Raw genomic sequence first — 27,100 nt, forward strand, 5'->3', positions numbered from 1 at the left:
TCTAGACTGCATCTGCTGACTGTCACTCAGCACTTAATGACAATTTACATTGTTGCTTGCATGTGGGATTAACGTCCATCTCCCTTGTTGGAAACATCTCTGTGAAGGCAGGGCCGTCTGCCTTGTTCCATGTTGAACACCTAGGGCCTAGCACAGTATCTGGCACTTTACAGGGTCTGGATAGGTATTGTGCCAGCTTGGGGCCACTAACTTTAAAACAGCGTCCTGCAAACATACCCGTATGTAAAAGCATGAGAATGGTTCAGAAGGAATGAGGCCAAGCTCCTAATCTTGGTCTCCCCTGGGAGCTGGGGAAGAGATCAGGATAGGGGATGGTGATGGGGTGTGCACATACATGTGTATGCCTGCGTGTGTGCACACATGTAAAGTTGGAGAGCGCTGGCTTCAACTGTACTGATCTTAATTTTTGCTAAACAATGATGAACAAACAAAGCATGTCCCAGGTAAGGACAGACAGGGGATGAGCAGTCCCACAACACTCACGAAGAGCAAAAACATACCACGATACACTGCAATCCGCTGGTGGGTTTTGAGTCTTCACTTTATTACTGTCACCAGAAGTCGCCACCTTCACTTGGTTCACCACAAATGGACGGATGTCATAAAAGAGGGTGCCACAGGATTCACTCTTGAGAGACTTAACCAGGTGGTGGGGGAGTCCAGAGTTGGGGTCCAGGAGGGGACCGCCATTCACTGCACACACGCACACACACGGAGATATATTTGTGGAGCCTTATATTATGCATCTTATATATAGAAAATATATATATTTATACTATTCACAGGCAGTAACGCTGCAGGAGGGGCCGGGGCTCCCAGACAAGGGCTGTGGACACCAGGGAATGGGGACTGTCACATCAAGAGACAGCGCTGGGAGACGGCTGGACCAACCCACCTTTTCACAAATTCCCGGGAGGGGTGCTCCTTAGAGAATCAGAGGGGTCTTGGGCCAAGGTTAGGGGTCCCCCAAGGGGTAATCAATGGAGGCTCTTGGTTACATGGGGGAAAGCCTGGGACCCCACAAAAGTCTTAGAAGACCAAGAATCACCAGGGAAGGTTGGAGTGGGGAGCAGATGCCAGTCTCCTGGGAATCAGTCCCTCAATTGTTACACCCCCAGGTGGACCAGGAGCCACACCCAGGTAGACAGCCTGTGACTGTGCAGGATGAGTGTCCACTCAGAGGCAGGAGACCTGGATCCTGAACCTCTAGCTCTGTGCTTGACTTTGGACAAGTCACTGTTTTCCAGGCCCAGACTCTTGCAGCTCTAAACTTGTGGAACGCAGTTTTCCTGGGCCATCTCTTGTGCTTCAAGGGAGGAGGGAACCCAAACTCTGCAAGGTCAGGATGTAGGGGACCTTCTCCCAGGAAACACTTGGAAGCAAGGGAGAGGCAGGTGGGGGCAGCAGGGAGAGAAAAGGAGATGCCGCTGGCCTGTGAACACAGGCTTTCAGCTTGGGGTCCCCAGGGTGTCCTCAGCTAGCAGAGCAAGGCTTCCCTGCCAATCTGCTGGTAGGAGGGTCAGGAGCCCTGGGTCTCGTCCAGAACCTGCCCTCTGTGTCTCACCTCCACCGTGGGCTGGCCCGGGCCAGCGCCCAGGCTGCTGGAGGGACCATGTCGGGGCTGCGTCTCAGGACAAATGAGGAACGCTGACTGAGATGTTTCAGTGCCCCCCACTCCTGGCAGGGGTCTGATACACTTTCCCAGGCAGGGGTGGCAGGGAGAGTCTACAGTAAACATCCAGGGACCGGGGGAAGCTTAAATGTGCCCTGCACTCCAGTCCAGCCTCACCAGAGCTGGTTGGCACTGGAGAACAGATGGAGAGCATTCTGGGGTTTGCTAGTGCCCATCAGTGGGGCGGGGGGAGGTTTGGTGGGGCATGGGCCAGGGGAAGGACTTCTCACAGCCCCCTGCATGGGCACAGGACTTCTGCCAGAAACATATCCACACCCACCTACACCCTTACCTGATCTGCAAACCTCTGGTCTAGTATAGCCTGGCAGATCCCGTGACTCCCTCCGGCCCCCATTTGGGCCATCCAGAGAGACCCACGGACAGAACCCCCTTCCCAGATGTGAAAAACTAAAGTCAGCAACAACCAGCTGTTGCTCAGCTGCCTGGGGTCCTCTCCCGTCACTGCTGCCCCTTGGGAGGACTGGGACAGGCCTGAGTTTGGATCCATGTCCCGCTAACTCACGCTCTGAGCCTGTGTCCCTTTCTGTTAAGTGGGGACAGTGATGCTACTTCTCTGCCCAGGAAACTCCTTCTCCCTCCCTCATTGAGGTGCTAAGTCCTGCCCTCCCAGGATCCTCCTCGGGGAGCCTCAGCCCGTCATGCTCTCCCACAGGCCTCTGCCCGCTATCTCACCCTGGTCCAGCTGTGTGTTCATCTCTTACGGACTATCAGTGCCTTAGCCCCAGCACAGGTGCCCGTAACTGCCGAATCAATATCACCTGCCCCTTAGGGTTCTTGTGGGGGACATGCTGCTGCTGGTGGGTACACCCAGCACCATGCCAACCCTGCACCCCAAGGCACTGGGCCCCAGGGCTCCTCACACTTTTCTCCACCATTTAAGGCCTCCCCCCCTTATGGCTCAGTGAAGAGCCCACTTTGTGCAAAAGCCCTTCCCTGCCCCTCAGACCCTCCTTGTGCTTTGGGGTCACCCGCTGCCCTCCCCCCCACAGCCCATGGCCTCCCTGAGCCTACCATGCACCAGAGGGTCTCACTGTTCATCTTGGGCAGTCTGTCCCACGGCAGAGGCTCCCAGGCTGGCCACAGAGGGTCCAGAGCTCCTGTCCTCTCTACTCAGCCTCCCACAGGGAGACCAGCCCCTTGGGGGGCCTTCTGGAAGGCCAGGGCAAGGACCCACCATGGTCTTGGCTATTCCAGCCCCTAGGCCCCTGGCTGACCCTGGAGGAGGGAAACATGACACAGTGTCCCAGATCAGCTGTTTCCTGGGAGGTCACAAGGGCAGGGAATTGGGACACCTGCAGGGTGGCTGGAGCCAAGACACTCAGGCAGCAAGTCCAGCTCTGCCCCTCACCACTGTGACCTCGGGCCGCTGCTCCCCCTCTGGGCTTCCTTGTCTACCCAGCCCTGAGAAAGGTCTTAGCGAGCACCTCCTGGAGGCAGGGACAGTGATCAGTCCTTCGGGAGGGCACACACAGCACGAGGTGGCACACAGGGAAACTCCCACCCTGGGAGGGCCGGGCGGTGTGCAGAGAGGTCCTGCTTGGGAATAGCCAAGGCAGAACAGGCCCCTCGATTGCAGCAGAATCAGGGTGTCTTACGGGCTGAGGTCCCCAAGGCCTCCCGAGTAACGGGATCGTTGAGCAGAGGAGCCCCAGGCTTGGGGATGAGGGAAGGCAGGGAGGACAGGGGACAGAGGTGCTCTGGGCTTGGCCCCGCCTCCATCACTGGCTGCCTAAGTGACCCTGGGCCAGTGACCTTGACTTCTGCAGGCCTGTTTCTTCAATCATAAAATGGAGACAGCCCCAACACTTCACACAGGGCTGTTGTGTCCCTCCTGGCAGACGGCAGCCCCCAGGATCTTACACTCATCCTGCAGCCAAACCTTCCCAGAATCATCCCGGCCGATCTTTCCCACTATTCCTGCCTCTGGTACCTAACAAGGCCTCCTCCACATCTCATCTTCTCCCTTCCCAGAGGCCATTTCTCTTTCAAAACTGTGTCAAGGATTGGCTGGACACACCATAGGTGCTCAATGAATGCTCCATGAAACAACAAATGAATGTCAACACCCCAGGCCCTTGCTGGACACATTTGCACACACATGCCCACACACACCTTATTGCCCCATCCCACCCTGAGCTGCCCTGGACCTCAGTGTAATAACCAGGAGGCTGGTGAGGTGCTGGGCAGGGCAGCTGGGGAGGGAGCGGGGGCCGGGTGTGGAGGGAGGGGGGAGGGGGCGGCTGGGGCTGGGGCATGGGACGGCGATGGCGGGGAGGGCAGGTGGTCACTGCGGCTCAGTAGCCCTGCGACTGGTAGCCCTGGGGCTCAGTATCGAAGGTGTTGGCTGGCTGTTGGTAGGTGCCGCCCATGCCGGCGGGGTCTGGCCCAGCGCTGGGCTCCACGTAGGGGGCGTAAGGCATGCTGGAGTCCTGGCTGGGATCCATGTAGTCCTGGGAGAAGAGGGCCGAGTCGGCGCCAATCTGGTAACGCTGGAAGGCCAGCACAGCCTGGCCCGCCTGGGGACAGAGGCCGGTGGGGACGAGGACAGGAGGGAGGGGACGGTTAGGGGAGAGACAGACAAGAGCACTGGGTTAGTGGCAGTTAGTTCATAGGACACAGGCAACAGAGGGTTAAATATTCAAAGCACCAAAGATAAAACCAAGCCTGACTGAGGGGAAGGAAGGCTGCCCTTGCAGCCAGTCCCGGAGAGGCCCAGAAACATGTAATCCAGCCACAAAGAACTTCAGAATTCACTTGCTCCATGTCCCCCAATCTCAGAGGTCACTCTGGGCCACCAAAAATTCTATTATCTCCACTGTGGAGTGTTAAAATGGCCCAAAGGGCCACAACTTCCTTCTCAAACTGTGTTCTCAGGGGTGTTATGTACAATGGGGAAAACGTTTCTTGGTGACAGAGAACTGTTGGCATATCCTTCAATTGTTCTGTCAGCTAGGTGCAGCCATATGACTAAGTTCTGGCCAATGGGTCACCCCAAGTTCTTTGTCCCACCCTTTGACCTGATGCCCGGAATGCAGATGTGAGAGCTGGAACTCTAGTTGCCATCATGGACCATGAGGTCCAGGAGTCCACTTGTAGGGATGGAAGAGGCCTGAGTCACTAAAGATTTCTGGAGCCACTATGCCAACCCTGGACTGTGTCCCCAGACTTGGACTTCATTTACACCACTGTTATTTGCGATTCCTGTCTTGCTACTGAACCTAATTGGAACCGAAACAACTTGGTCAAACAAGTTTGGGAAACTAAGTTGGAGTGAGACAAGTTTCAGGACCATAGGACTTGTCAGAGCCTTGACTACTTAATGTATGCTGGGAGCCCCAAGGGGGAAACTACAGCAAGCCATATGCACCAACTTTATCTGACCACTGAAGCCCTTTTTTTTCAGTTGGGAAAAACTTATCTACAGCCTCCACGCATAGGTGGTAAGTTCTTTTTCTTTAAAAGCGGTTATATTCAGGACAATGACGGTAACCACACCAAGCTAGGAGACACATTACATCTGTCATTTTAAAAAGTTTATAGGTTTACATTGAAAGCCTCTCCTGAGATCTTTCCAGCCCAGGTAATCTGCCCGTGATGGGAAAATGCTAACACTCTACATACCCCTGTTTTGGGACTCAAAAACTAAGGCCGAGAAAAGGAGGCCTCAAGGCAAAGTTAGTGACAGAAGCCAGACCTGAACACAGGGGTCCTGTCCCTTTCCAGGCCACGGCCCTCCCCACCTCCTTCCCTTTGACCAGCACCCTGACAAGGCACTAAATCAACCACGGACCCAAAAAGGCCATCAGGTCAGAGGCAGGTGCTTGGCGTTTGATTCTAGAAGCCCAGTGATTAGGCATTAACTCTTTGTGTCTGGAGAAAGCCCTGAGGGGCAGCCCTTCCTGAGAAGTGGCTGTTTAAAGCAAGGCATCGGGGGCCTGGGAAAAGCAGGCCTAAAGGAACTGGGCTGAGAAAATCAGGTGAGGCCCTCTTGTATTCCCTACTACCATGTTTCCCTGAAAATAAGACCGGGTCTTATATTAATTTTTGCTCCAAAAGATGCATTAGGGCTTATGTTCAGGGGATGTCATCCTGAAAAATCATGTTAGGGCTTATTTTCCAGGTAGGTCTTATTTTCAGGGAAACACGATGTATTGGCATGAGGTCCTGGCTGCAGCAGCCTTGAGAACCAGGGTGGTGAAAAGCCCCTGGGGTAGCGGCCAGGTCTTCAGCACCCTTGGGCTATCGGCAAAGCACATGGGAATGAATGAATGAGTCCCCGATAGGAACACCTGCAGACCTGGTCCTCCCGGAGCTCCCTAGATCCACTGTGCAGGCTGCTTTCCTGCACGGACACAGAGGGCTAGAATAGATGACCTCTAGCCCTATCACAGTGATCCTATCAGGGAGAGACCTCTAGTGCTGGCCATGTGGGAACTCCTCTGCCCTCACTGAGTCAAGGCTTTCCTTAACCATCCAGTTCAACAAACCACGAGACAGGAGCAAAGGAGGGACGTGGGCTCTTGCGGGATTGGGGTGCACAGGGGAGGCTGGGAGTTCTGCTCAGAGCCCAGGGACCTGGTGGTCCACCTGGCTTTGCTTCTTCAGAACAGGCACACTCTCTGGAGCCTCTCCACCATGCCGCAAGCAGCCTGCACTGGTATGCAGTGTTGAGAAACTCACTCTTTGTGTTTTTGCCCCGGGAGCCTGCTTCTACGTACTCGATTACCTCCTCAACTCCTGCAGAGACTGGAAGGATAGGTGGCTTCCTACCCAGGCAGCTGAGGGCCCCAAGAAGGGAACATGTGCAGAACTAGAGGAAAGTCCTTTGGAAGAACAAGGACTCACCCCATGAGGATCACCCCCAAAGTCAAGATTACAGAGGTGTCGCTGATGCCTTGGAGAGAACAAGTGAATGAATGAATGAAGGGATGAATGAAAGAACAAAAGAGCCTACATTTATTGAGCATCTCTGTGCCAACCTTTGTTTCGTCCACACAATAGCCCTGAGAGGTTGGTCCATCATCACTCCTCAGTCTAGAAAATGGACTGAAGTTCAGAAAGGTGCAGCGATTTGCCCAGGGTCACACACCACGAGAGGAGGGCTGGGCCAGGAGTCCTCTGATGTCCTCGGCCTGGCCCTCTTGGCAGCCAGCCTTCACGGGGACCGTAAGATCAGCCTTCATGCCACAGCCGTGGGACAGGCTCTCACACTGTCCACGGCTCATCACCCTGGCAGCCCATGTATGGAGCCACCTCCAACCCTCAAATAGCCCGTGGCAGTCCATGTGGGGGAGATTTTGGTTCATCTGTCTTCCCCTCCCCAGCCTGTGGGCTTCTGGGGCCAGGGACCCTCTTTGATTCATCACTAAGCACAAAACAGCTGCTCAATAAATGTTTACTGAATAAATGAACACAGGAAGAATAAACAAAGGAGTGAATGAAGAAGTGAGGAGTCTTAACTGGCCTCTCAAGCCAGCCTTCCACTGCCCTGTATGCCCTGGCATCCTGGCCATTCCAGGAAGTAGGCAATTCCCACAACCCGCCACGGGGCAGGACACCGGGCTCCCTGCTGCTGGAAGCCGGGCAGGGCTATGGCTGTGCTGAGGCGGGAAACAGCGTGCTGTATTCCTCCTGGAAGGTAAGGTCCTTGAATCTCCGCACGGCCAGGGCTGCGGTCAGGCTCTGCCAGGAGAGAGCAGGGGTAAGGCCAGCAGGGAAGAGCTGGGAAGGGCAGAGGTGCCAGCAGAGAAGCAGACTTCAGTGGGCCAGGGAGCACCTGTCAGTCAGGCTTTCAGACCCGCCCCTGATAGTGCAGATGTCCGTTCACCTGTTCACCCACTCCTCTGTGAGCCCTACCCCCATCTCAGGGCTCACTGCTCCCAAACTCCTCCCTGCAGGGCTGAGTGGACCCCAATTCCAGGGCACCTTCTGTGGTCTGAGATCCTTGGGGTCACCTGGTTCTTCCTGCCCAGACTTGAGGATACGGAGATCTGGAGTGCCCATGGCTGGCCTGCTTGGGCCTGAACCACAGCTCTCTGCCTCCAAACTCGAGCTCCCAATAGTGTATGGCAGGGAGGGGTTCCAGGAGAAAATGGATATCTAGGGGCCCTCAAAAAGAGACAGAAGTTACCCCAGGGCAGGCCGAGGAGGACGGGGGCAGAGGGAGGGCTGGCTGCCTATAGAGAGCCCCAGAGACTCTCCTTGCAGAGGACTGGGCTGTGGCAGGCCTGGAGGGGAAGGGGTTGGGGAGAGCCCTCGGGATGGGGTCATGGAGCCATGCGACCCCAGATAGCCGCGGGAGAGAGATGAGGAGAAAAGAAATACATTGAGATAACCTGGAATCTCAATTCCAAGGGCAGTCTTGATGTCAAGACCTCTGGGTTCAGAGGCCACAAAGGGCCTCCCTCTGCCCAATGGCCAGAGACATACTCTCCTTGACCTACAAATATTTTTTTTAAATCTGAATAAATTGCTAACACATAAAGATCAGATTTCACACAGAAATTCAGATTTCTGGCTTCTCTGGAAAACAGAAGAGCTGGCCTCTGTAGGTGCTTATTCCTGCTTCGGAATGGGGGCGGGGCACAGGGTGCCCTTTTGGGGTGTAGACTTGCCACCTGGCGCGCTCACACCTTCTCACATCCTGCCTGCCCAGTGTACAGCTGAGTGTGTGACACCCTCCCACAAATCCAATATACTGATTTTACAGAAGGGAAGACAGAGGCCCAGAAAAGTGGACGCAGCCGCAAGGTGTGACCTAGGTCTCCTGACTCCTAGGCCTGGGCTCCATTCTGGCTGTGCAAGCCGCAGCCTTCTCGTCTGTTGAAGGGGATAGTATATACCCACCACCCAACTACCGTGGTGGGTGCTCTGCACAAAAGCAGAGGTCTGCTATCCCCATGTGACTGTGCTCATGGCAGTGACAACAGTCTCCTTCCTCAGGGGGCAGCCCTCCCATGGACATTGAGGAGGGAAGCAGAATGGAGTCCCTGGCTACGCTGGAAGGCCCCAGCCCGGGTGCCTGGCTGGGTGGGCGAGTGTGGGCTGTATACTCACCCACGTGAAGATGGAGAAGAAGGAGAAAGCGATGGCGGCCCGGGCCGCATCTGTCCCTTCGTTCAGCGGGTTGTCTTTGGGCTTGGAGACCTGCCACTGATTGGCCAGGAAGCAGAAGCCCACAAACCAGAGGAAGGCCCAGAAGGCTGGGGTGTCCAGCAGGGTCAGGCAGAATGGGCCACACATGGGGAGAGGGGGCGAATGGGGAGGAAATGGGGAAACCGAGGAACAAGGAGAGGTTCAAGAGCATGTCTCCCGTGCTCCCCCACCCCCAAAGTAGGGGGTGGTGCAGAGAGGGGAGCACAGGGAAGAGAAGGCGAGAACAGGGAGGGCAGTCAGATGCAGGGCCAGAGACAGACCATGGAAAGGAGCCAGCCAAGGCCCAGGGAGAGGGAGGGAGAGAGACAGAGAAAATGTCAGTCAGCCTAGGCCCGCATTTCTCTAACCTCAGCCAAACACAGATTTCTGAGCTCTCCCTGACTGGCCCACTGTGCACCCCAAGGCCGGCAGCATTCTGGGAGGAGCAGCGCTGACCAGCGCCTACCACAGCCTCACAGAGAACTGGGCAGGGGAAGGGGGCGGGGGGCAGGGCAAGGGTGTGGCTCAACTACCAGGTTTGAGAATCCACGTCTAATGCGCTTGCAGCCTCATAAAGTCCCGAGGTTAATGAGGGGCCCTTTGGAAGCCGAGGTCTGGGGAGTTCAGCAGTGGGAGCCTTGTGATAACAAGACCTTCTATGGTGCCCAGGGTCATATCCAGAGAGGAGCAGAGCTGCTCAGACAGTGTATGTGTGCCCAGGGTGGGGTGTCTGAGCCTAGTCCCCCCAGAGGCACAGCTGGGGAACCCTGGGGCTCCACCGAATACAATTTGGGAACTATTAATTTTGTTCTAGTTCCTTCAAGTCTAAGGGACCCCAGACCTTGCTGTCGGGCTCATTCTGAGAGTTTGAAGGCCTGGAAATGGGGGGAGATCCCCACCAGAGACCTGGGATCATGGCCTTAGGCCAGAGAGACCAAAGTCTTCCCGACCCCCAACCTAAGCCTCCACCAATCAGACTCTCTGGACTCGTGGGCCTGAGGTCAGGGTACCTCTGCCAAGGTCGGTTCTGAAGAGCAAGGGCAGCAGGGCACGTCAGCCCCTCAGCCTCAGCTTCTGACCCTCCCAGGGCACCTACTGTGTGCCAGGGCCTTCAGTCACCGCTGTTTAGTTCTCAGGGGGCTCCACCAGGGAGGTGGCACAGAGGAGGCCACTCCGAGCAGAGACGGCTCCCCTGGATGCTGCACTGCCCTCCCCGCCGTGGAGCTGTGGGCTGCTCTGGAGTCCCACCCTTCTCTGTTGCCCCTCCTGTGACCCCAAGTCTGTCCTGTCACCACGCAGGTGTGCATGAGGGTTAATAGGAATAGGGCTGGGACAGACCTCTGCAGACTCCGCTGTGTGGAGGGGACGCCCTCTGGGGTGGGGACTCACCCGAGACACCGATGTCTGACAGGACGGCTTTCTTGCGGTCCTTCACGCTGCTGATCTGTGGGAAGTACACATCCAGCGCCAGGTACAGCAGGCACGTGAGGAAGGCGAACACGCCCACGGCCACACCGTAGCTGCAGGCATTGGGGTTTCGGTTGTAGATGCAGAACTCCTTCCCCTCTGAGGGGGTGTTGAGGTAGCCCTCATTCACAATGGAGCCAAACACCACGATGGAGAACACCTGTGAGGGGCGGGGATGGCGGAGCAGGCATGAGACCCAGGTAGGTCCCACTCAGTACCAGCCCTGGTCAGGGAGCTACCAACAGCCCTCGGCCCACTGCGTGCCCCTCCCTGAGCCTTCTTCACCTCTAACAGCAGGTATGTCAGAGGCGAGGCCCAGAGAGGGAGGGCAACTTGCTTGGGATCACACAGCATAGGGCAGTCAATCGTTTCCTTCCTCAGCCCCAGGCACTGAGGACCCTCTGACCACAGATGTGGCCCACCCCCACCAGCCAGGTCCTGAGAGGTCTTCCTGGGCCAACACTAAGGTTCCTGTAGGACTGGACCCGGCCTCCCAGGACCAGTGGTCTCATGCCCTCCTGGGCTGTGAACCTGCTAAGCCTCCACCCCACCTTGTGCTCCCCTCCCCTCCACAGAGCCACAGGCTGTTCTGGGGTCTCGGGTACTGTCCTTGTTCTCACCTCCTTCCCTGTTGCCCAGGCTCTGGCAAGTGGAAGGAGTGATGGATAAAAATAACATTAGTCACAGTCCTGCTAATGATGGGGCAACCCGTACCACGCTGAGTATGTTACACGCGGGACCTCATTTAACGGCCCCAACAACCCTCCACAACAGGTCTATTTCAAGTGGGTGGGCAGCCAGCTAAGATGGCCCCATGACCCCACCTCTTGGTATTCATGCCCTGTGCAGACTCCCTCCCCTGGACTGTGGGCTGGGCCTGGTGATTTGCTACAGAACATGGCAAAAAAGGGTATCACTACTGCGAGGTTACAAAGAGTCTGGCTTTCATCTTGCCCACCCTCTCTTGCCCCTTCTCACTTGCTCACTCTGATGGAAGCAGATGCCATGTTTTGAGCTGCCTCATGGAAAGGGCCGTCTGGCAACGAGCTGAAGGAGGCCTCTGCCAATAGCCAGCATGGAACTGAGCCCCTCCGTCCAACAGCCCACAAGTGGGCGAGTCCTGCCAGCACCATGTAAGTGAGTTTGAAAATGGATCCATGCACTGCCTTCAGATGAGACAGCAGCTCTGGCTGACACCACAGTTGTAGCCTGTGACAGACCCTAAGGCAGTGTGGCATGTAGCTAAGCAGATTGCTGACCACAGAAACTGTGAGATGACAAATGTTTGTGTTTTAAGCCACTACATTTTTCGGGTCACTCGTTACACAGCTACAGCTAGCTGATACAAAATCAGTATCACCAGCATTTTGCAGATGAGGCATTTAAAGTGCAGGTATTGATTAATGTGCCCAGAGTCACACAACTGGTAAGTGGCGAGGCTGGCTTCAAACCCAGAGACCTGATTCTAAAGTTCATGCTTTTTCCTCCTGCCTCCCACCTGCCCTGAAACTGTGTGAAGATGAGGAGGACCTGATCCAACGACACACACATAAGAAGGCAGAGGCTGGATGGCATTTTTATCGCCCATTTTCCACTCCTCTTTGCTTTCCAAGTTTTCTACAATAAGAAACTTTAATTTCAATACAAGCCAGACATATTTTCACCCTCAGTTAATGCCCAGGCAGGTGGGGGGAAAAGATGAGAAGCATGATTATTTGTTTATCTTATCTTTTTAAGACATCTGTACTTTACATGGATTTTATCATGTCCTAGATATATTAGTGTAGTAGTAATATATATCAAATGAATAAATATATATTTAATGAGAAGATTCAAACATTTTTTTCCTGAAGGAGTACATGATCAAAAGTCGAGAGACCACTGGTTCATGATTCTCTGTGTTCAGAAGGATTCCGACCCAAACGTCCATCAGTGGATGAATGGAGAAGCAAGTCGTGGCATATCCAAACGATGGAATATTATTCAACCATAAAAAGGACCATAACTCTGATATCTGCTACAACCGGATGAATCTTAAACCAAGTGAAAAAAGAAGTGAAAGAAGCCAGACACAAAAGGTCAGTATTATATGATTTCTTGTGTGTACTCTATGCATTTCAGTCACTGCTGTTTTTCTGGCTAGAGGTTACCAGGGGATGGGGGCGGGGGAGAATGGGGAGTAGTTACTAAATGGCTATGGGGTGTTTTGTGGGGTGATGAGAAAGTTTTGAAACTAGAGAGAGGTAGTGGTTGCCCAACATTGTGAATACACTAAGTGCCACTGAATTGTACACTTTAAAATGGTTTGTTGCATGTTACATGAATTTTTCTGCAACTGAAAAAAGAGAAAAGATTGTGAGGCTGTGCCCTGGTTCAGCCATGCAGGAAAGTGGGCCGTGAGCCACACATTTACCAGTCCTGATTCGGGAATGTCCTCATACAGTCATCCTGGCTCACAGCTCTGCCCTGTCACCGGTCCTGAACCAGAGAGGGCAATTCGTACTGCCCCCAATGAACAGAGTAGAAAACCTGAGGCTCCGAATGCTGTTAGCAGTACCGGCTGAACTGATTCCCAGCCCCGTGCTCTTTTCCACTTGACCAAGCTGACTCAGCCTCAGGAGATGGACCTTGAAGAAGGGGTGGTACTTCCTGAGACCTGAGGGATCAGCAGTAAAGCATCAGAGTGACTGGATCAGGCAGTGTGACTGGCGTGCCATGTCTGGTGCTTAGGGGCACAGAAGGGGAGAGACAGGAAGTCCTGACTCAAAGCACTTCCTGACACATTCTCCCTGGGGCTGGACGAGACCTCCCTGTTGCCAGAGGTGGGAACAGGGGTGGACCCCCTTCCACAAGCAGGCCAGAGGAGTTGGGAGGAAAAGCAGGCTGGCAGGGGCCAGGCTTTGGGCACAGCAGAGGAGGGACCATTAGATGGGCCCCCCAGGGGGAGAGAAGCAGAGAGTCCCATGAGGGCCAGGAGGGAAGTGCTGCAGACCATGCGTCCCCAAGAGGGTACGGAAAAATCAAAACACCCTCCGAGGGACTGGAACTGTCAGGGCCCAGGTCAGAGCGGAATGAGGGGGCTTCACAGCAGCTTCCTGCTGCCTGCCCCTGGGCCCCTGGCCCTTGGCTCTGGCAGACGTGGGCTGCTTGGTGCCCGGCAGTGGGCTGGGAGGCAGCGTCAAGAGGTAACCACGTCCACGGAGACCCTGCTGTGTGGGGGAGCTAATGGTCTGGAGGGGCAGGAGTGAGGGGGGTAAGAGTCTGGGTCAGACTACCGGGGCTTGCTGAAACCTTGTTTGGCCACTTGGCTAGTGGGTGACCTTGGGCTAGTGTCTTAACCTCTCTGAGCCTCAGTTCTGTAAAGTGGTTGACAATAACCTAAACCACTGACTGTGAGGCATGAATGAGGTCCTGCACAGAAGGCAGCACATGACATGGAGTGAGCATCCCCCAAATGCTAGACTGACACACACAAGTGGAACAGGAGGGAGGTGGTCCGGGAAGGGTGCTTGAAGCAGGGGTTCTTGAACTAAGATGAGAAGGGACTGGCCCTGCAAAGATCGGGGGTAGCATGTTTCAGGCAGACAAACAGAAAGGGTGGAGGCCAAAGGAAGGAGAAGTGAGGCAGTGTGGCTGGGCAGTGACAGGGGAGCAGGGGTTGGAGCGTAAGAAGGGGGAGCAGAGCAGACAAGGCTGGTGGGCCACAGGAGGGACACTGAATCTAAACGCAGTGAGAAGTCACAGCAGGGTGAGGAGATATGGCTCGTGGATCAAGGTCCCCACCCTGCAGCACGAAAGTCACGTAAGTGGTCCCCACCGCCTTCTGGATACAATCAAGCTTCTAGGGCTGGTGGTCAAGGCCTCACCTCCCTGTTCTTCCCACATACACCTGTTCCCCCACCTTCTCCCGCCCCAGGCTCTTTTCACTGTTTCCTCTCTGGAAGACGGTTTCCACGCCACAGATCCTGAGCTGTAACTAACTTTTCTGTTCATGTTCAGTGGAGGTGGAGTGAGCTGCCAGGCGGCCCCTCGGCTCGGCATGTGCTATCCAGGGAGCCGACAGCTCTACAGCCACAGGGCTCCCTGCGTCCGCGGCCTGGGAGGCCTCATCTCAGAGGCCAGAGAACTGGGGCTTGCCATCAGTTGTTCTATCATTCAACAGTAGTTCCTGAGCACCTAGTTTGTGCCAGGCCCTGTGCAAGAAGCTGAGGAGGCGGGAGGTACCTGTTCTCACCGAGAGAGACAAATAGTAAGCCGACAAATATGCAGGTAAGTCCTGAAGAAGCACAAAGCAGGGCGAGAGGAGATGGACTGGGTGAAGGAATGGGGGCTGTGAGGGAGCTCTGAGCAGAAGAGCAACATTCCAGGGAGAAGTAACCGTAAGTGCAAAGGCCCTGGGGTTCGAACCAGCTCCGAGTGTTGAGGAGGCACATGGAGGGCAGTGTGGCTGGAGCACAGTGAGCGAGGTGAGGCAGGCAGGGGCTGGCCCCCGGCGCCTGGAGGGGCAGCATGAGCTCGGGAACCACTTCAGGCTTAAGAGCTGGTGACTGCCATGATCTGATTTAGGTTTGAAAAGAATCACCTTGGCTGCGATGGAGAAAAAAGACAGCAGGGGCAAACGTAAAAGCAGGGAGACTGGCGGGGGCTAAGCAGCGCCCAGGTGAGGGATGAGGGGCTGGGCAGGTGTGAGCAGGGGTGCTGGTGAGAAGTGGTAGAATGCTGACTGTATGTTAAAGGTAAAGCCACTAGAACCTGGGGACAGGTCTGCTGTGGGGAGTGAGAGGAGGAGTGAGGAGGGGAGGGGTTGGGTGTGATGACAGCCAGGAATGGAGGTGTGCATGCCAGGTCCCCGCAGGTTGCAGCGCTGGGCCAGGACAGGGAGCCTCACCTGAACCAGGCCTGCTCGTCGACAGGTGGGGAAACTAAGGCTCAGGGAAGGGAAGAAACGTTGCGAAGGACACACAACCAGCCCCCTGCAGTCTCCCAGACTCCCTCCAGGACCCCAAGCCACCCCAGTTTAACTTCTCCATTTAGCTGCCACCTCCCCAACCCGAGTGGGAGGGAGCCTCCCAAGAGCAGGGCATGGGCCTCAGTTTCTTGTCCTTAGCTGCTCACAGTCCGTGGCAGGAGAAAGGGGGACTCCCTCAGGACCCAGTCTGTGACTCTTAATTAACTCCACGAGGACCATGCTCTGATTCTCATTCTACAGCCGTGTCTGGGGACCTGTCCAGGTCACACAGCTGGTTAGAGTGGATCCAGCCTCCAACCGAGTGCCCTGTGGCCTCTGGGGTGGCTTGCTAGGGCCGGATCTGCAGGGACAGCAAGGAGCACACAGAGCAGCCACCAGCGAACCGGAAATTAAACAAGAATGAAATTCAATGCTGTGCAGTGGAGGCGTGGGGAAAATATCCTAACAGACGGGTCTGCTGGAGGGACCAGAGACAGGTCTGCAGAGGCAGACCCACAGCCGGAAGTGGAGAGGATGGAGGGAGGGTGGCCTGGGGGAGGACCCAGAGAGGACACTGGTCACTGGCAGGCACAGGAAAAATAACCTCTTTCCCTCGAGCTAAAGAAAAATGCTGAACAAACAAAAACAACAACAAGAAAACCCCACCAAGGTAAACGGACCAAGGCTCTTTTTCTTTCTTTTTTTTTTCTTTTGCCATGTTTATAATCCAATCCCGGGTCTTTTAAAAAACGGATTCCAGAGGGTACTTGGAGCAGAGCTGTGTCAAACTCATAAAAAACACATCGGAAGGAATCTCAGAATTTTGGAATTTCAGGATCTTGGGTTGGGGATTCAGCTATGCACAGAAATGGAGAACGGCCTCCCCTCTTCCCACCCCCTCTCAGCCATCCCAGAGAGCTGGGGGTTGACAATGTTTGATAATTTTGCACCTGCTGTTCCAGCCTTCCCAAAAGCCCTTCCCTACCTTTTTCATCTTTCAAATAGGAGTGAACTCTTTCTTACCCTTCAAAACCGTGCTGGGAGGTGACGACTCCCAGCCGCGTTCTGGAACACTCTCCTTTGCAGTCACTCCTCCTAGACCCTGCATATACTTCTGCTGGGGACTCATTTACAGGTCTGTCTCCCCAAAAACCCTGAGACAGCCCACAGCCTCTACAGGGCCCTTGCACTAATGGGAGTGCCTGACAAATACCATCTCATTTAATCCTCACCAAAGCCTCTAAAGACAAACCCCCAAAAAACCCCACAAAGCAGGCTTACTCTGCCCATTTCACAGAGAGGGAAACTGAGGCTCAGAGAGGCCTGGACTCTGGCAGGCCCATAGCAGGTAAGCAGAGCACAGAGTCTCCTGCCAGGCCTGCCCCAGAATGGAAGCCAAGCCTCTACCTGCAGCTGCTGCCCCCTGAAGAAGTGAATTCCAGATCCCAAACTCCAGGATCAACATGAGACCCAGGAGAGACACCTGCCGTCCCATGCCATGTCACCAACCCACAGTGCAAGAGGGGCTGGGCCCACTTTACTCCACATTCACACACAGAGCTGGCAGGCCATTCACGGCTCTGGGGAGAGCTGGGCCCAGCCAGCATATAGGGGGTGAGGTGCAGGGGTGGGGGACAGAAATCACTGCTATTCACCCAGAACTTCCCAGAGGCCTGGCCTTAACGTCTTTAGGTATATGCCGAGTTTTCCCCCAGATAAACTGTAGAGAGACGAGATCTGATGCCCGCGGCCCTCTGAGACTGCCAGCTCCGAATGACACCATCTATTTCACCCTGCACAGCGACATCTGTTCCCAAGCCGAGTGGCTGGGAGGAATCCCTGGTCCCTGCCCCACACTGCGGACAGCCAGCTAGCTGACTTGTTCCCTGGCTCTGCACTTTGCAGTCTCGGCTGCTGCCCACGTCCAGGCTGCCAGGGCACTCACCAACCCCGACTCTCCCCAGTCCCTCCTCTGGCTGAGGGTCAAGTTCCTCCCCTAGGCAGGGGATGAGTTACCCCTATCTGGGCTGCTGGTCTCACCCCCAGCCTCTCCTAGTCTCCCAGTGACCTCGAGTCACCCTCATCCTGGTTCCCACCCCGCTGCTCAAACCCCAAACCAGGCTTGTCCTCGAACCCCATGCAATCTGGCAGGCAGGCTTCATCCTCCCCCAAATAACTCGAATTACTCCAAGCTCCCGCTGGTCCAAGCCAGCATCGCCTCTTGCCAGGCGATGACAGCAGCTTCTTAGCTTCTATGTGCCTACCCCACCCCCACCCTTGCACGGTCCTCTTTACAGCAGTTGGAAAGATCTCTTTAAACCTGAATTAGTTCATGTCACCCACCCTCTACTCCATCCCACCTACCCACCACCACACCCCTCAGGGCTCCTGCTTTCTTCTCAGATTCCTTTCCTACTGCTCTACTCCCTTCCTCCTGCCTCCCCAGCTCATTCCTGCCTCAGGGCCTTTGCACTTGTCTGTTCTCTCAGCGTGGAATAGGCAGAGTTCCCCAGATCCTCCTGGCTGGCTCCTGCTGGTTCCCTCTCAACCTCCAACTCTCAATGCAAGACACCTCCTCAGAGAAGCCCCCCAGACCTGACTCCCAGATCTACAATATTCTCCAATACCTCAATTTATCTTCTTGATAACATCATATTTTTTATATATATACTGGTTCAGTTGTTAGGTGTAGGTTATACCCTCAGGGCCAGAGGGAGAGTCAGGAAAGGCTTTGAGGAGAGCAAACAGCAAGCCTCATAGATGGGCAGAGCACAAGCAGCACGGGAGTCAGGAGAAAGGAGTATTCCCTCCGTAGCATTCCTGGCTTGTGCCCCCACTTGCACACCTGTGACCACAGAGAACTCACTCTCTAACAAGGGCGCTGCTGGGTCCTCTCCCTCACGAGCTGAACCTGCCTCCCTACCACTGTCCCTACCCAAGTCCTCCATTCTGCCTCCTGGGACCCAGGGAAAGACCATCATGCTTTTCAGGAATGAGTCAGGCTGCCAAGGGCCCCCTTCATGGGAATGGGGCCCTGTCTTCCCCAAGGTCATGTGAGGAAAACAGCTGAAGCCACAGCAGGGGCGCGTGATGGACACTGGACAGCCACTCGGCTTCCTGAAGAGCCCCGTGTGGAGCCGCAGGGCCAGGCAGAGTGGGTGGGGGGCTGGAGTCCCTCCTCCCCACCCCCCAGCACCACATTCTGCAGCCTTGGATGTGACCTGCTGGGGATTAAGCTGTAATCTTCCTGCAAGCTGTCCCCTCCAGTTCTCAGCAGTGGGGGTAGGGGATGGGCTCTGCTGGGCAGGGGCCAGAGCAAGTAGCCCCGTGGCCCCAAGGTGCTGAGACTTAGCCTGAAGTGGACTGAAGGCTCCTCCTTCTCTCCACACTGTCACCGTCCTCACCTTCTTGTGGCCAGGAGCCTCATTAGAAAAGGGGAAACTGAGACCCAGAGAGGGGCCCGGGACTCAGACTTAGTGGCAGAAGTGTCCACCCCAGGTCCTGCCACCTCTGCCCTGCCTGAGGCGGGGAGCCGGTGGGGGTAGTGAGAAATGCCACCCCTGGAAAAGGGTTGTACCATCAACAAGCATGGCTGAGCCCTTCCCCGGCAGGATCTCATCTCACCCCCATCTCACAGGTGGGGAAACCGCGGCTCTGTGAGGTCCCTCAGCTCGTAAGAAGGGTAGAGAAAACCACCCACTGCTGTCTGCTCTTCCTCACCTCAATGCCTGCCTCTGTCCTGCCAGTCCCTACACGCCTGACACTGTTCCCTGTTTCTCTCCCTCTGTGGAAATTCCAGGTCTTCAGAGAGATAGTCTGGCCCCAGGCCCTGGCTCACGTTCTAGAAGAGAAGAAAAACACAAAGGGTGGAAAGACCTCTGCTTTGAGAGTTCTTACAGACATTCACAAAGGAAACGGGGAGCACCACATGAGCTTGGAGGAATCCTGGAAGGCTTTAAAGGGGAGGTGATATCTGAGGTGAGCCTGTAAGGCTGGTGGGAAATTTGAACAGGGATGGTGGGCGGAAGGAAGAAGGCAGAGCAGCGCACGTCACAGCGTTGTTCGCCCACAGGTGGAGTCCCTAAGAGACGCCAGGCACTAACTCCAGGACTACGACCGTGACATAACAGACCCTGTCCCTGGCACCGCTCTGCCGCACCTCTCAGCCTTTACTACACCTTTCCACCTGCCTGGAACGCCTTCCCTTCTCTGCCTGGCTGGCCTCATCCCTTTTCTCTCAACTCCACGGTCACCTTCTATCCCTGACCCGAACGAGCGGTTCCCTTGCCCCCTTGCCCTGGGTCTCGTGCTCACCTCTGTATTGTAACTGCTTTCTCCACATTCCCCCTCCCCCAAGATTGTGAGCCCTCACCAAAGGGCAAGCACCCAGCACACGCTCCATATGTAAATCAAATAGAAGATGACAGGGTGTCTGTGTCCTGTAGCTGTTGGGTCCAACGGGAGCACATAAAAACCCCTCACTACCTGCCAGATGCAGCCGAGAGATCCATTAATAACAATCAGCAATGGGATTTGGCAGTGTGAAGGTCACGGATGATGGAGAAAGCCTCGCAGGGTGCATGTGAGAAACCCAGAGGAGAAACACCGGAGACGGTGACCGTAGACAAATCTGAAAGACCCTGAGAATGGGTGAGGGATGGAAATAACGCACATCTGTAAGCTGATGGGAAAGAGCCAGAGTGGGGAGGGCAAAACTGAGGATGAAGGAGAGAGAGGGAGACAAGGAGTTGGGAACGCTGAAGGTCAACGTCATTGCTGCATCTGAATCCTTGAGTAGGTGAGAGGGCGGGTCTAGTGCCCCAGGGAAGCTGGCCAGAGCCACCAGAACAGGAGACAGCCTGGGAGAGGCTGAGGCTGGATGTAAGCAGAGCTTTGCCAGGTGAGTGCAGAAGGCTAGAGCTAGAAGCAGGTGGGTGAGACCACTGGGGACCCCAAGCTGGAGAGGGGGACAGAGTGGACCGGGGTGAGGGTGGCTCACAGTGGGAGGGGCAATGGCTCAGAGGTCCCAGGCACAGGGACCACTGGAATCAGGGGAGGCGAAGAAGAGAGCTAGAAAAACAGAAGGGGTGGGGAGAGGTGGTCCCCCGAGTGTGCACACAGGAGAGAACGGCCTAGGGGACACCTGGCAGTCCTGGCTGCTGAGGAAGATTAGGAAAAAACTGTGGGAGGAGGGGAGGCCGAGGAAGTGGAAAGCCAAGGGCGGGAGAAGGATGATGGGAGTGGACACTACAATGACCAGGAATGAAGGCAGGGGTGGTGCTACTAGAGCGAGCAGGCAGGTGCTAAGAGGAAGTGCTGGGGCTGGCCTACAATGAGGGGAGTGGCTGATCCCAGGCCACTGTCAGATTCAAAGCTGGGGGAGAACGGTCTGGAAACAGCCTCAGGAGCCAGGGGGACCCTGCCCCACCTCCAGGCCCAGCAGAGGGAGGGTAAGAGGGAAAGAATGGTCCCACCGAAAGGGCTGCCAAGAAAGCAGGGTCTCGGGGGATGCCAGGTTACAGTGCAATTTACAATCTGGGATGTTTAGAGGGTGCTGAAGAGGCAGGACACAGAACACGTCCTCTCGCCCCGTCCTGACCGTGAGTTATTTGAGGAGCGCCTGTTGTTCCTGGGGTTCCTGGATGATGCCGTTCTAAACCGCCGTTCTAAACCGTCTGGGTGTGGCAGCCTGGGGCTGTTCCCGGCAGACAGCCACCCCTCCCCATATCCTCCTCTCCTGCAGAGGGGAGCTGAGCAAAATTCCATGCCCAGAAGGGAAGGCTCCCGCAGAAACACAGGGGCGCGGCTGCCCTGCCAGACTCTACTGACACTGCTCTGCTCACACGTGGACCTGGGGACCAGGTCTCCCTGCCGCAGGCCCCCACAAAGCATTGGGGGCAGTGGTTCTTGATATACTTCTTTAAAGACCGACCAGTCCGAAAGTTCCCAACCTACAATCCATTAAGAGCAAGAGTGGGGTTCTTTGAGGGTGGAAAGGGTGGAAACCACCAGCCCAATCTGACCATCCTGACAGCCGGGGAAACTGAGGCCCAAGTAAACCACCAGTCAGTGTTGGAGTGGATGCAGAACATGGCCCCAGGCACTCGCCAGCGCCCTGCCCCGCATCTCCTCCCACGAGACAGCTGGTTATTCCGGTCTGGGTACCAAGTGTGGCTCCCTCGCCAGCACTGCCATCTGCCCTCTCCCTTTTCTCCCTCCTCCTCCTAGTGTTTCCTCCTCTCTGCCTTTCCTCCCTCAGCCTTTGTTCTTTCTCCCCTGGCTCAGGCTGGGGACTCCCTGAAGCAGGAAATGGCTATGTCCTCGATGTCAGCAAGAGCTATGATCCCAACAACTCCAGTTAAGCTCTCTGGGTCTCAGCTCCTCCCTTAAAGTGGAGCCACAAAACCCACTGGAGGAGGAAATCACGTGCCTAGAAGGAGTGGATTATACGGCAGGACCTTTAAACACCCATTTTCACAAACCTTCACATTCACCCCAAATCTGCACTCCAAACCCATCTTACAGATAACGTAATGGAGGCTGAGAGGTCTGGGGTTTTCCAAGGTCCTGTTCTGGGGGTCCTGCTCTTGATGCAAACCCCAGCTGCCCCAGACTCCCTGAGCTCCTGAACTGCCCCTGTACACAAGAAATGCCAACGGGGCCGGCCCAGTGGCTCAGGCAGTTAGAGCTCCATGCTCCTAACTCCGAAGGCTGCTGGTTCGATTCCCACATGGGCCAGTGGGCTCTCAACCACAAGGTTGCCAGTTCAACTCCTCGAGTCCCACAAGGGATGGTGGGCAGCGCCCCCTGCAACTAAGATTGAACACAACACCTTGAACTGAGCCGCCTCCCGCATGGCTCCGTTTTTGGTTGGAGTGCGGGCTCTCAACCACAAGGTTGCCGGTTTGACTCCCGTAAGAGATGGTGGGCTGCGCCCCCTACAACTGGCAACGGCAACTGGACCTGGAGCTGAGCTGCGCCCTCCACAACTAAGATTGAAAGGACAACTTGACTTGGAAAAAAGTCCTGGAAGTACACACTGTTCCCCAATAAAGTCCTGTTCCCCTTTCCCCAATAAAATCTTTAAAAAAAAAAAAAAGTTAAAGGGGAAAATTAAAAAAAAAAAAAAAGAAATGCCGAGACAGTTGACAGAATCCTATCAGCCAACATCTCCTAAAGACCCCTCCCCCAAGCTGTCCACCCCTCTAGACTCTTGATTTGTCATTCTCACTCACACACCTGGGGCCTCCAAGAACTCACCATCACTTCTAAAACCGACTGAGATCTTGTGACTCCAAGTATTTGCACATGCTGTTCCTTCCACCTCAAACACCCTTCCCCATTTCCTTATCAGAGTCAGCTCAGAAGTCACGTCCCCCTGGAAGCCCTCTACATCCCCTGGCAGAAGTAGTTATGGCCCCCTGGATCTCCTTGTAGCATCCCAACCCTACTGGATGGTGCCTTTCAATGCAATTCTGTTCTCACTGGACTAAGGGCATCTCCAGTGGAACACACAGGCTGGCGCTGAGCAGGGACTTGATATACGGAATGAATGAACAAAGGCCAGAGGCTCTGTCTCCACCTGCACCCCTTTTACTCGCCACCACCATGGCTCCAGCATTTCTGTGCAGTATGGCAAGAGCATGGCAATCCAGTTGGGAGCAAGAGATTGAAGCTGCTGCGTTTGCAAAGCAAGGTCAGCTTTCATACTCACTGTTCCCTTGGGATGATAGAGGGGGGCTGATAAAAATGAGGGTGTAAAGCTGCCTCCCTTCAGCCACCCCTTGGTGCCACTGCGACCCAGACAGAAAAGCCACCGGGAGTGTACTGAATGAGGACCTTGCAGACCAGGTTGAAACTGTCCCTCTGACAGTCCGAGCCTTGAGCAGTAGACAAGTTTCCTCCAGCGTGCGCCTAACTCTGTATCTGGGGGGCGCACAACACGCACCCTACTTACAGAATCCTGCCTGGGTTTTACAGCCAACGCCCTTAAGAAATCAACCCTGAAAGGGGAAAATTTCAAACATTTTATCGTTTCATTTTGCCAAAATAGAGCTCTAACAAAAAACTTTCATCTACCAGCAGCAATATTCTTTCCCACAGGTCATTTCAACCCTCTAAAAGTAAGACTACAAATCGAAATAGAAGGTGGTCGGTCCTTTATATGAAATCTGTTAGTTCCCTGCTGGAAGTCCCTTTGTCCCACTTGGCTCCAGCACAGAGAAAGGTGTCACTGCTGGCTGCAGTCATGGTGCAGTGGCACCTGTCGGAACCTCGCCTCATTCAGAGGGCATACTGAGGGGTGGGTGGAGCGGGCGACAGCTGGTGCCTGGGGAGCCAGGAGTGGCAACAGATCTCCCGGCCCCCAGCCCGCACAGCCCATCTCCCCCCAACCTGGGTCAGAGGCAGCAGCTCCGGGGTTGCCCTAGACACTACCCCAACTCAGCCATCCTCCCCTTGCCCAGAGCAGATCTACCTGCCAGAGGGCTTACCAGCTCTCTCCCTACCTTTAACCAACATGATCAATTCCGCAATTCTTGCTGTGAGTGAGCACCCTGACAGGTGTGTGTGTGTGGGGGGGGACACAGGGGCAGAGAGGAGCTGAGAAAGTCTCCGTCAAGAGACAAGGGGGTCCTAGGACCTGCTTCTGCCCTAGCAGGGCCTGGGTGCTCAGTGGGCTCAGGTTCCAGGGTGGGCCCAGGTTGGGGGAGGCCTTGAAGCTTATACAAGTTTAGGGGTCCTCTTTCAGAAAAGGAACAGGAAAAGATTTGCTTTTACAAATTTTAGAGATCACAAGTCCCTAGCACACATTGCTGGGCCCCTCGGGGGGGGGGGCTTGTCTGGGACTGGGGGGACACGAGACTTTCAGTGCTAAAGCCAGGAAAGTTCCTGCAAACCAGGACAAATTGGTCACCTCAGTGCAGGAGCTCAGGCTTCATTAACGCAAAGATGAAGCTTGTGGACAGACTGAGACCCCCTGGGGTACTGAAGGGGCATAAGGGCGAAGGGATACTCCCCAACGTGTTAGAATGTCTCCGCACGCTACATATTTCCGGAAAAGACTGGAAGGAGACAGCAGCCCTTTCTGAGCAGTGGGATCTCACATGCCTTTTTACTCCAATTTTTTTTAATTGTGGTGAAATATACATACTTAATATAAAATTTACCACCTTAACCATTTTAAGTGTACAATTCAGTGGTATTAAGTACATTTATATTGTTGTGTAACCATCACAAGTGATTTTTAGATTTTCCAATAATTGGCAGGTATTAATTTTATGATCAGGAAACAACACTCTATTTTAAAGGTGTCAATCAACCTGGAACAGAATCCTCTGCTCACACAAGGGTAATGAGCGGAGCTAGGGGGCTGTGGGGTACTGCGGGTTTGGGCATCGGATGGGGTTGGTACAAAGGATAATGGGTGGGTGCTGAGACCCCCCCATCTCCTTATCCTTTCTATTCCTAAAATTCCAGGATTCTGAACTCTTCCTGCCCCAGGGGAAACACTGTGCTTTGGAGACAGGAAGATTTGGATTCAAATCTTCCATCTGCCACTTACATGCTCAGAAAAAACTGGGCATCTCTGAGCCTCAGTTTCTTCAAGTGTTACACAGGCTGTTTGTTGGGGGAGCTAGCTGAGTAATCGTGATAGCGCCCCTGTATACAGTGGGGCTCAATCAGTTACTTTTCCTTCCTCCTGCCCGGAATGTCCTCCTTGCACCCCGCTGTGCACCCTCCTCATTCTTCCAGGCCCAAACTGACGTCACCTTCTCCATGAAGTCTCTCTGATTCCCACGGCAGGCAGGGAGACCCCTGTCCTGGCTCTAACGGCCTCTGCCTCAGGGTGCCTGGCTCACTCCCCAGCAGGACTAAGGGCTGCGTCTGAGTCATGCCACCTTCCCTTGGGGCCCAGCAGACTCAATAAAGCTTTGCTAAATGAAGCCATCACAGGCAGAAGTGACCCAAGCAGACAAACTGCCACACCCCCTCACAAAGCCAGTGGCTTCACCCTGCCAGGCCAGTGGCCCAGGGGCCCCCAAAGGAGAGCAGTGCCCACAGCTGGCCCACCTGATCAGGCACGTGCCCTCTCCCCGCCCTTCCCCCAGCTCTATCAAGGACCTGTCGGGTCTCTGGGGAGCTGGAGACCGACACAGATGAACGAATTCAGCATCGTTAAATCCTAACGGATGTGCCAAGGGCGCCAGGTGCCAGCACTGAGGACCCAAAGACTTACAGAACAGGGCTTCCCTGCCCACAAAGAGCTCCCCATCTCGTGGGCACTTGAGGAGAAAGGGCCACCCTTCCTGTGGCACCAGGAGGAGGTTTTAATGGTTTTAGACGAAGGAATAAACACCCAAGCTGTCCCACCCATCAGACCCTGGAAACCCAGGGAATGGGGAAGCTTGAGGACCCCGAGGCCACAGGAGGCCTTAGGTGTAGCCCCGTGGGGTCACCGACAGGGCCCCTGACCAGTGTCTCCTGCCCAGGCCCTTCAGGTCTGGGCCCACCGGGAATGGTCGCAGCCCTGTAGAAGCCAGACCCTCTAGTGAGGGTGTCTGGGCAGTGGCCAGCCAATCCTCATGAGCCCAAGGGACCTCCTCCCCAGGCCTCAGCTGGCCTTCTTTCCCTGGGGTGCTGCCAAGGCCATGTGAACCCCTCCCTCTGTCCCATCCTCCTCTCCCCCACCTCACGTCTGAACAGGATCCCCACTCATCCCTCTGCACCGGGGATTCTGCTCCCCTCACCCAGGCTGGAGATCCAGAAGGGGCCTCTGGGAGAAGAGCTTTCGGCGGGTGGGGGGGGGCAACCCCCACAGGCACCCAGGTGTACTGGGGGGGGGGGCGGTTGTCACGGATTCATGATATCAGAGCCCAAGGAAGCTTCGAGGAGGCTCCTCCTACCTCTCTACAAATCGGGAAACTGAGGCATGAGAGAGCAGCTGACGCTTCTACCTCGGCATTTAACTCCTGGTTTCCCGTGAACATTTCTTGGTTTCCAGCCCAAGGTCACGCTGCGAAGGAAAGGCAGTTCCTGGTGGAAGCCAGGTATCAGGCTCGACGAATCGCTCCACACCGCCCCGGCCAAGCCATAAAAACCGGGTCCCTTGCCCTCTCCTCCTTGAACGTCCACGGCAGGTGCGGCGTGAACCCCCGCGATATGATCCACGCCTTGATCACCTCCCCCCCAAAAGGCCACCTGAAACCCGGGCTCTTTCCCCACGGTCGCGGGTCCGCCCGGCGGCCGCGCGCAACCCGAGCTGCTAGCTGCAGGGCCACGGCCTGGAGGTCACGGCGATGGTGGGGAGCGCACCAATTGGGGGCGCCGGAAAGCAAGGGCCTCGGGAGCCACAGCGGGCGCCCCGCGCGAGTGACGGGACACGCGCTCCCGGGCCCGGAAAGAAGGGAGGGAGGGACGGGAGGCGGAACCCCGCAGGACGGCTCTCCGCGGGCTGCCGCGCCCCTGTCCCGGGTCCCGTGCGGTTGGGGTCCACTCGGGCTCGCCGCTCTTGTCCGCGCCCAACCCCGGCCTGGCCCGGCCACCAAGCCGTCCTTACCCAAGACACGACGCGCAGGATGGTGTGCGGCTGCCGGACCAGCGTGTGGGGGTCGAAGGCGCCCCCGGCTTTGCCTGCTCCGTACGCACCCCCTTCCATCGTGCCTGCACCCGCGCGGTGCCCCCCGCTCGGCGCGCGCCGCCGGCCCGTGCGCGTGCGCGGCGCCCCCGCCCCCTCCCTGGCTCGCGCGGCTGGCGCGGCCTCCGGCTCCCGCGAGGGGGCGTAGTGCGCGGAGAGCGCGGGCGGGCGCGGGCGCGGGCGGGCGTGGGCAGCGCGCGTG

General features: G+C 55.7%; 1 protein-coding gene across 3 annotated transcripts; it reads right to left on the reverse strand.

Moving 5' to 3' along the window:
* Positions 1 to 544: 544 nt before the first annotated feature.
* On the reverse strand, positions 545 to 26,991 carry SYNGR1 (synaptogyrin 1). 3 transcript variants are annotated; one of them, XM_081061538.1, is made up of 4 exons: positions 26,821 to 26,978; positions 10,238 to 10,475; positions 8,771 to 8,916; positions 545 to 4,230 (listed from the first exon to the last, which is right to left on the reverse strand). In XM_081061538.1, the coding sequence occupies exons 1-4, from the start codon at positions 26,917 to 26,919 to the stop codon at positions 4,009 to 4,011; spliced, it is 705 nt and encodes a 234-aa protein (XP_080917664.1). In that variant the 5' UTR covers positions 26,920 to 26,978; the 3' UTR covers positions 545 to 4,008. The 3 variants fall into 3 exon arrangements, with proteins under 3 accessions (XP_080917664.1, XP_080917665.1, XP_080917666.1); XM_081061539.1 differs by lacking the exon at positions 26,821 to 26,978 and adding an exon at positions 26,168 to 26,425; XM_081061540.1 differs by lacking the exon at positions 545 to 4,230 and adding an exon at positions 7,096 to 7,396 and having other exon boundaries at positions 26,821 to 26,991.
* Between the last annotated feature and the right edge of the window lie 109 nt (positions 26,992 to 27,100).

The sequence above is a fragment of the Rhinolophus hipposideros genome (genome assembly GCF_964194185.1).
Source record: "Rhinolophus hipposideros genome assembly, chromosome: 9".
NCBI lineage: Eukaryota > Metazoa > Chordata > Mammalia > Chiroptera > Rhinolophidae > Rhinolophus > Rhinolophus hipposideros.

Coding starts and splice junctions, on each gene's coding strand:
- SYNGR1 (XM_081061538.1), bottom strand. CDS start 26,919: ATGGAAGGGGGTGCGTACGGAGCAGGCAAAGCCGGGGGCGCCTTCGAC. Junction 8,917..10,237: donor GTCAGACATCGGTGTCTCGG/GTGAGTCCCCAC, acceptor TGGACACCCCAG/CCTTCTGGGCCTTCCTCTGG. Junction 4,231..8,770: donor TCTTCTCCATCTTCACGTGG/GTGAGTATACAG, acceptor CTCTGTCCCCAG/GCGGGCCAGGCTGTGCTGGC.